Here is a 9300-nt window from a genome sequence, read left to right as displayed (position 1 = left end):
CTTAAAACCATTTCTGCATTTGTGATCAGAGAAATAACAAACAAGCGCTACTCTACACTGCCCAAAACTCGCGTTTGAATCATCAGTGGCAAATCCTTTAAATGAAAACGTACTTACAGTCTGTGAATCAGAACAGCAGGCACTGTAGTCTACTCTCCCAGGATCAGGAAACAGTCCTCCATAAAATGCACTGCACACATCTGAATATTTGGGTTGAACTGTTCTGGAACAGTGTTGTAAATACAACTTAACCACTGATTTCTAGTCGTGTCCTCTTTTGGAAGGCCAAACAAAGTTGTTTCGCTTTCACAACGAAACACACGGTAGGCTTGAGTGAGGAACGGCCGGTGGGCTTGAGAACGGTGCGGCCGGCGGATTCGACGAAGGAGCGTCCGGAGGGCTTGCGGCAACCACATGTGACGACCCCGGGCTGGACTCCGCTTCGTCCACGGTGAAAGACGATCCAGCGATCCACAGCGCGAAATTGATGTATTTCCTCAGCGACCAGCACGGATCAGCTCTAGGCATGACGAAGCGGATATCGTCCTCTTTTGGAAGACCAAACAAAGTAGTTTCGCTTTCACAACGAAACACAGCACCTTCACGACATGGCGGCGGCAACAACAATACTACAGCGAGAATAAAAGTTACGCCTTCTTTCTTTGCGTGAACATTTGGGCGGTGTTATGCAAATCTTCCCACATAGTGAGGTAGATATGTGGGGGCGTGTTAGAACCAGCCGTTTTAGGTAGGCGTGGTTTACTCTTAATTTTTATAAAGAATATCTCTTTGGATTTGAGACTTTAGTCTTTGCAACTTTACAGATCTTCTTTATGCACCAAGAGCTTGTAACACTCCAAAGAGAAAGGAAAAATTGAAATCGCATCATATGACCCCTTTAAGAAAAGAGATTGCATACGTTGCTGTTGCGTAGCAGCTACGCACATCTGACGTCCTCGAGCACATTTCCGCAATGAATCCTGGGAGGAACTGCGCATTTGGCGGAATGTTTGAACAATTTATACAAATCCTGGCTCACGATGGCAGCGAAAAGCACAAATAATATAATACCAGGTCGATGATATATTGAAATCCAGACATTCTGAATAATCCAGCAACATGGACGGCAAAGGCAGTGAGGAACAACACGAGAGAAATGAAATCGCCAAACGGACGCAGATGAAGTCGAAAGTAAACAGACTGAGACGGAGCCCGAAAGCAGCGTCGCTGAACCCCGGGCAGACCCGTAACACAGGTACCAAATCAGCCAAAAACAGACAGTAATGTGCCTCTGGTTTCGTTCATGACCAATTTGAAAGCTCCAGCTTATTGTTTGGACGTTAGATAGTTTTTATATAAAGTATTTAGTTCAGTATCCTGAGTTTTGTAACTTTAAAAACACAAATGTGTTTACATTTTAGAAAATGTTCATAAAATAGTACTGCAAACTTGAAGAAAAATGCTCTGGTCAATCTCAGGCTTGACCTCAACTTGATGATTTACATTATTTTGATTGATCCGTCTTTTGACATTTTATCAGATGTCATGAAAAAGGCAAGAATAGCATAGTAGGAAAGTCCCACAAAGTACTATGAAGTTTTCTGTTTCTGCGTTAGATGTTAGTTAATGTGCATTGCACAACCATCAGAAGCAGCCATGTGTCTTTATTAACTAGGTGAAATGCCTTGTGTTTTATAGCAGAGTTCAAAACCCCCACACGTCCGGTGAGAGGCCAGTTCAGAAGATTGATACCTGACGACTCGCCCAGCAATGATCCTGATTTTCAACAAGATATTATATGGGATACGACATCTCCATCACCCGTTCGACATGGTATGCATGTCTATTGGACTTTGATGTTCTCCTTTAGACATGCAGTATCAAAGTATGACAGAAGTGTGTTTATTTTCAGGTCGCGGACAGAGGAGAGCTGCCAGTGTCAGAGCGGTGGATATATCAGACATCGCCAATCGGATCGCTCCAAAGGTTTGCTCGAGGAACATAAACCACCACAATGCTAGTGTTTTCAGTTCAAAATGTCTGTAGTGGTATTGTCAAATGCTGTATTGTAATGTATTTGTTTGTCTGTAGAATGGAAGACTAGAAGAAGGGGACTCATCTTTGCTGCAGTGGATTGGGGATAGTGCCATTCCCTGCACACCAGAAGTACAGCAACCCCAAGTCAAGCCCGTGTCGACAAAGTAAGCCAGGCTGGGAATCTTTAAGCACCTCACGATTCGATCCGATTCCAAAACTATTCTACATGTTTTTTTTTTAATTCATAAATTAGTTTAACTTCTTTAAATATTTAATTTATGCTATTTATTATTTAATTACTTATTTAATTATAAGTACTTGTATCACACATTATTAATAAATTAAAACCATTTCAAAATAATGTAGTATTTTTCAATTAACTAAATATAGCGTCAAAGGATATAAGCAAATAGACAGTAATAAAGAACAAAGATATTACAAGCAGTAAACAATATAAGAGTGCTTTAACTATCTAAAAGTTTCCAGACAAGAATATTGAGTAAATTTTCTTATTATTATTGATGACATAATTGACAGCTGGAGATCTAATAAGCTGCATTTACACCGCGCATATATGGTAAACACTAAAATAGTTTTTTTCCCTGATTTTCCCTGAAAATTTATTAATTTAACTGTTCTGCATGCCCCGCCTGTCCATATATAAAGGTAGGAGTAAATGGCTATATATTAAATAAATGTGTTGATGCTTTTGAATGATCTAGTGATTAAATATTTACAAATTAAATGTACCTATATTATATATTTTATTCCCTTTTTTAATTATTATTATTTTATTGATATTTATTATATTCTCTTTTTATTTTGAACTTGTTGGACAATCCAAAAGATCTAATTATTTGTAATAAATGAGTGATAAAATTGGCAGCTTCACATTATGATAAATACTATATTAATGCAGCAAGGTGCAAAGTTGTTCGTTTATGCATGAACTACACATTAACGATAAATGGTACAGAAAAATAGGTATAAATGTATATAACATCATCACTCTGTCTGTACTTATCTAAATTCTGCTGATGTGTATGTCGCAGACAGAGCACTGTAGAAGATCTAATGCGGCTGGCGAAGCAGTTTGACTTCAACATGAGGCAAGATGAAGCTCAAGAACAGAACTCCGATGCACCGGGTTCAAAACATGCTGAGGAACAAGAGCCGCCACATGACGACCGATTCACACCAGCTCACAATGGTTCTGCTCTAAAACCCAATGACGAGAAGCCTGTTGATGAAAGGGGACTTTATCAGGAGGTGGACGATGATCTTGATTTCCTTTTTGATGGGCCGACTCAGCAGCTCAGCGGGCGTCTCAGTCAGGCGTCAGATTATCGTACTCAGGAAGCTCCTGAGAGAAATCTCAGCATTGAGAAAGCCAGCGATTCACAAAAAGGTTCTACGTTCACTATGGCAGAAAACCATTGCAGTAAACAAGTTAAGAAGGCTGATGATTTTGATGACGACTGGAATAGTGACGGTTTACTCGATGACTCGTTGCTTTTGGAGATGACGCAAAACCCGGACCTGTTTGCTGCACCGCAGTACAGTTCAACACAAAAACAAACTCATGAGAATCATAATACTTTCAGTGCAAGGACAAACAAAACACAACAAGCTAAAAATTATGTTGAGCGTGGCACATTTCAAGGGCAAAAGACGAAAAGTGAACAAAGTTTTCAGCAGGACTCTAGAATGCATGCAAAGCCTTATGGAGGGTTGCCTAGAATTGGAAATCACGTGGAAAATAATTTCACAAATCCAGTTTTGCCAGTTCTTCCAAGTTGCTTTAATGGCAACCAGAATCAGCAATATCAGCACAAAACGCAAGTACGACAGCTTCAGGTTATTCTGAATTCATCTAAGCTCAATGCTGTTTCCTCAACGCACAAGAAAACCGAAGAGATGCTGCCGTCCTCCAGTCTCAGTACTGTAAAACCTCCTCATTCAAATCCTCCCAGCATGCACCAGAATCCAAACTCTGGAGGCATTAAACAAGGAGAGGATGCCGTTACACCCCGAGATGGCTTTAGTGATGTTTTAGATGAAGACCTGGACTCTTTTTTTGCATCTGACGACATCTGGGATGACGGAGTGGAGGACGATGATCTGTTTTGTGAGGCGTGTGATAATCTAGAGGAGTTATCTGGCAACGCTGAAACCCCAGCCACAAACAACCAACAAAACACCACAAAAGCACTACAAAACAAGCCGTATGGCACTGCTGAAACGGCCAGTCAGCAAACGGTGTTTGCTCATCCTTATGCTCCCGAAAAGCCGGCCGCTAATGTTTCCACGTCCAGTGCAAACACATCAGTGTCTCTGTACGGCCAGAAAGCTCATGCGGTGAACTCTGGGCCTGCAGGACTCGGCTCTAATGTGTCATGTGATGCAACGAGGCCATCTGGCCCCTCAAGTAATGGACCGTATAAATTCAAACAGGTGAGAAGCTCATCTGTGGTGGGACGGGGGACCTGTGCTGTTCCCCCCACACAGCAGGGTCACGAGAGGGGCGTGCTGGCCGTCCTCCAGTCAGATGTGAGAACAGCAGACAGTCATCAGTTCAGAAAGCCGTACAGTGACTCGTTCAGGTCTGCGCCGGTCATTGCCAAAGGTACAGTTAATGTCACATGCACTTTGCTTTATTATTGTGGTGCGCAAGTGTTATGTAGGGGTATTTTAATAATAATTTATTAATATTAGTTTATATTATTATAATAATAGTTTAATAATTATATAATATTCATAGTGAACATTATATTTTATTATACAGTACCATTAAAAAAAAAATAATGTTTTGAAAAGACGCCTCTTATGCTCACCAACATATATTTGATAATTTAATATTGTGGAATATTATTACAATTTAAAATAACTGTCTATTTGAATATATTTTAAAATGTAATTTATTCCTGTGATTCAAAGCTGAATTTTCAGCATCATTACTCCAGTCTGCAGTGTCACATGATCCTTCAGAAATCATTCTAATATACTGATTTGATGCTCAAAAATAGAATTATAAATCTTTTTGTAACATAAATGTCTTTACTGTCTTTAGCGAGAATAAAAGTTACGCCTTCTTTCTTTGCGTCAACATTTGGGCGGTGTTATGCAAATCTTCCCACATCGTGATGTAGACGTGGGGGTGTGTTAGAACGAGCCGTTTTAGGTAGGCGTGGCTGACTCTTAACTTTTATAAAGAATATCTCTTTGGATTTGAGATTTTAGTCTTTGCAACTTTACAGATCTTCTTTATGCACCGAGAGCTTGTAATACTTCAAAGAGAAAGGAAAAATTTAAATCGCATCATCTGACCCCTTTAAGACCAATTTATTGCCTCCTTACTGAACAAAAGTATTTTTATTTTATTTATTTATTTTTTTTTCAAAAAAACTTGAATGGTACTGTTGGTCCTAGATCTGTTAAATAATTAAAAAGAAAAAAAAAGTAATTTAACATTTATTTAATAAAAAATCCTAGATCTTGGCATTATATTCATTACATTTCTCGCTTGCATCAAGGTTTCCAAAATAAATGATATTTATTGACTGTGTTTTTCTGTAGATGTGTGTAACTCTGGAGCCGTGAGGTGCAGTGATGCTGAAATTGAGGCGAAGAAGCAGCAGGCTGTGGAGAGGCAGAGACTCAGGATGCTGGCCAATCAGAACCTTAGAGCTCCTGTCTGATTCACTGTTGCTATGGAGATGCACAACAAAACAGGTATATGTGTGTATAAAGAGTTACACTGTGTCTACACCGCAACTAGAACTATTGCCATTATAAGCAACACATCTTTGCCGTTTCTTGGATTATAATGGAAGCACATTTAATTTTCCCACATCATGCCGCTTGTTCATGGACAAGGTGTTACCGAAACTCTTTAGGAACTTGTTTTTTTGTTGTTTTAAGGGTCATTCTAATGAGTAGAACATTTGACTGCTCAAAAAAGAAATGTTGATCTAAGGACATATGTTTAGTATTATGCCTGTCAGAGATCCTAGATCAACAGTTGTTCTGATAAACATGTATGCTGACCTTCTCAATAGATCCCCACTGGTCATTACTAAAAATCAGGAGTAGCTGTCACTTTTATTCAAATTTTATGTAAATAGTATAATACATATTTTTCTTCAATTTGTTTAAAAAAGGTTCACATTACTTAAAGTAAATCACTCTTGTTCATTTTTTAAAAATGTATAATGATGTAGAAGAAATTTAAAAAATGTTGGTTGGTTGATTTGATTGTTTTTGTCCTTTTATGAGTCTAAAAGAAGAAGCCCAGAATATTAAAGTGACCTAAAGTGAGTGATGTATAATATTTATTGAGTTGGAATTGTAAATGTAATTAAGGCAATAATAAATAACTTTAATAAAAATATTCTGGATTTTTCATCTTTTTATCTAACTGATTTTTATCTAAGTGTTATACAAGTCATATCAAGAGCTGCAGACTGATGACCACGCTGACACTTATAATACATTTATTTTCAGGTTCCCAAAATCATGGAACATTAATTTAGGTGTTTTCAGAAAATTAGTCACAGTCATAGAAAGTAAAAAGTGGAAAAGTTATGGGTGCAATTAATATAAATATTTATTGCTCTTTTGGCTGGTTCTTCTTCTTTTAAACATATATTGTTATTTGCATTTTCAGATTCAACCAAGCACATATTTAAAGGACTAGTTCACCCAAAAATGAAAATTTCCTGAAAATGTACTTACCCTCAGGCCATTCAAGATGTAGATGAGTTTGTTGCTTCATCAGAACAGATTTGGAGAGGCTTGTGTGATCCAGGCATTAGAGATGTCTGGCTGGAAAGAGGCTGCATATTTTACATATTTTAATGGAATGACAGTGCCATTAATAATTATTTACTATTTATTGTAAACCACGATGTCTCGCAGAGGCAGCAGGCAAAGATCTATCAAAAATGTCAGTGTCCAATTACAACCTGCTCCACTTAACATGCTCAGAGTGAGTCAATCTCAACACAGCTTTCACACAGAATGCTGAAGACAAGCCTTTTATCACCTGCTGGTGTTTTGGCTCTGCTCTTAATAGGTGCAGACAGTACTTGATTTGAAAAATACAGGTGTGTAGCAGCTCTGACTATGTGGTTTCCTTCAAAAAGGAACTTTATTTAGTTGAGGGAATAGTTCATCCAAAAATGAAAATTTGCTGAAAATGTATTCACAAGACATAGATGAGTTTGTTTCTTCATCGGAACAGATTTGGAGAAATTTAGAATTACAACATTTACTCACCAATGGATCCTCTGCAGTGAATGGGTACCGTTAGAATGAGAGTCCAAACAGCTGATAAAAACAGCACAATAATCCACAAGTAATCCACACCACTCCAGTCCATCAGTTAACATCTAGTGAAGAAAAAAGCTGAGAGTTTATAAGAAACAAATCCATCATTAAGACATTTTAACTTTAAACTGACACTTCTGGCTAAAATATGAGTCCTAAAATTAATGTCGTCTAAATCAGGAGAGAAATATGCACAGATCAAGCATCATTTACAAGCAAAAACAGTTCTAAACAAATGTTGGTGGATTTTGATGTGAGAGACAACAGAGAGTTTTATTATGGATTATGGACTTGTACTTTGGCAAAAGGTTAAAGTTAAAACACCTTAATGATGGATTTGTTTCTTACAAACACGCAGTTTTTTTCTTCACAAGACATTAATTGATGCACTGGAGTGGTGTGGATTATTGTGATGTTTTTATCAGCTGTTTGGACTCTCATTCTGACAGCACCCATTCACTGCAGAGGATCCATTGGTGAGCAAGTGATGTAATGCTACATTTCTCCAAATCTCTTTTGATGAAGAAACAAACTCATCTACATCTTGCATGCCCTGAGGGTGAGTAGATTTTCAGTAACTTTTCATTTTGGGGTGAACTATTCTTTTAAGTCTGAACTAAGTGTTTAAACTCAGGGAAACGGGCAAGGCTTCTCCGTCGGTCTGTTTCTCATCATTAGCTCTCTGACACCTGTCTGACGCCGCTGTCCTCGGACACCTGCGGCACACATGAGTGCTCCTGAAAGTCGAGTCTTGTTATCGGCCTGCCGGTGTGTAACTGTAGCTAGCACACAGAACTATGAAAAGCCCCCGCGGGCCAGAGATGCGGTTTCACCTGACCAGCCGAGCATCCAGGCACTTACTGCACCGCGTGTTGTCTGAACTCTGATGAGGACAGCATGAATGGAGCATTCTGGTGAGCTTCATGTCGTACATGCAGAGATTAGTGTGTGTTTTGGTATGGGGTTGACTGAGGATTACATAGCTGAAGTCAAAGGTCTACATCTATGCTTCATTAACCACTGGTTCCCTAGCAAGTACACACATTAAGATGATGAGGTTGCTGTTTAAGCTGAAAAATATCTCCATTTACAGCACTTTGGTAGCTTGTCAAGTATTTGAGGCAGGTTGTGTTTGATCGATCAAGTTTGATCAATCGTGCTTAAGAATTGCACCATCGTGGGAAACCTGGAAATATCAGGGACTGGAAAAAGTAATGGTAATCCTTTAAAAAATGTCTATAGTAAATGAATATTCCTATTTGTTTTGCAGTTCTAAAATGTTTAATCTACTGAAGATTTGTTCTTTTGTGAGTGTAATCTGTACTCTGTAATAACAAATGATTGGAAAAGTCATGAAATTCATTGGCCAAAAGGTCTGGGAACCTTGATTTTCAATTCTGTTTGTCCTTTAAAAAAAAAAAAAAAAAAAAAAAAAAAAAAAAATTAGTTGTTTAAATACTAACAGCTTCACATAATTTATTTTGTATAATTTATTTATATGTAAATATTTTCAATATTAATCTTGAATGGTTGAAATTTGCATTTTATATTCAACACAATTATATTTAAATATTTACGGTTTAGTAAAGAAACAAATATTTATGTTATACACATCTTTCAAGCACAGGAAATGAAGAGAAAATGTGTATTTCAGTCAGTAAATTAAATCAAGAGTTGACTTTAATTTACTGACTTAATTTCTTAGCTATCTGAAATACACATTTTCTGTGTGGTTTTGTTGCATTTCTTTAGTAAATTATTAATATAATTAGTGTTTTCTAAGCTTGGAAAGGTTATGGACATTTTATTACTATTCATTTTTCAAATATTTAGCTGGCTAACTTGCTTTTGTGCAGAGCAGAATTTGCTTGAAAAGTCACAGTGTAATGTCTGATTTGTTGGTGAATCAGTCTTATGAGTTGGTTAATTTTTTAA

At 37.6% G+C, this 9300-nt stretch overlaps 1 protein-coding gene across 1 annotated transcript; it reads left to right on the top strand.

Annotated features, from left to right (window-relative positions):
- Positions 1–946: 946 nt before the first annotated feature.
- On the top strand, positions 947–6348 carry LOC107684255 (ewing's tumor-associated antigen 1 homolog). The gene is made up of 6 exons (XM_016480478.1): positions 947–1255; positions 1699–1833; positions 1913–1986; positions 2092–2201; positions 3090–4663; positions 5614–6348. Exons 1-6 carry the CDS (start codon positions 1120–1122, stop codon positions 5733–5735), a joined length of 2151 nt encoding a protein of 716 aa, XP_016335964.1. The 5' UTR covers positions 947–1119; the 3' UTR covers positions 5736–6348.
- The last annotated feature ends 2952 nt before the right edge of the window (positions 6349–9300 follow it).

Source organism: Sinocyclocheilus anshuiensis, unplaced genomic scaffold (assembly GCF_001515605.1).
Source record: "Sinocyclocheilus anshuiensis isolate Anshui unplaced genomic scaffold, SAMN03320099.WGS_v1.1 scaffold1371, whole genome shotgun sequence".
NCBI lineage: Eukaryota > Metazoa > Chordata > Actinopteri > Cypriniformes > Cyprinidae > Sinocyclocheilus > Sinocyclocheilus anshuiensis.
The sequence above is the reverse complement of the archived record's forward strand: the minus strand, read 5'-3'. Positions and strand labels throughout refer to the sequence as shown.

What these genes read in the sequence shown, in the direction of transcription:
- LOC107684255 (XM_016480478.1), top strand. Translation starts at nt 1,120, where the DNA reads ATGGACGGCAAAGGCAGTGAGGAACAACACGAGAGAAATGAAATCGCC. An exon ending in CGGGCAGACCCGTAACACAG is followed by an intron (nt 1,256 to 1,698) that starts GTACCAAATCAG and finishes TGTGTTTTATAG; the next exon opens with CAGAGTTCAAAACCCCCACA. An exon ending in GTCAAGCCCGTGTCGACAAA is followed by an intron (nt 2,202 to 3,089) that starts GTAAGCCAGGCT and finishes TGTATGTCGCAG; the next exon opens with ACAGAGCACTGTAGAAGATC.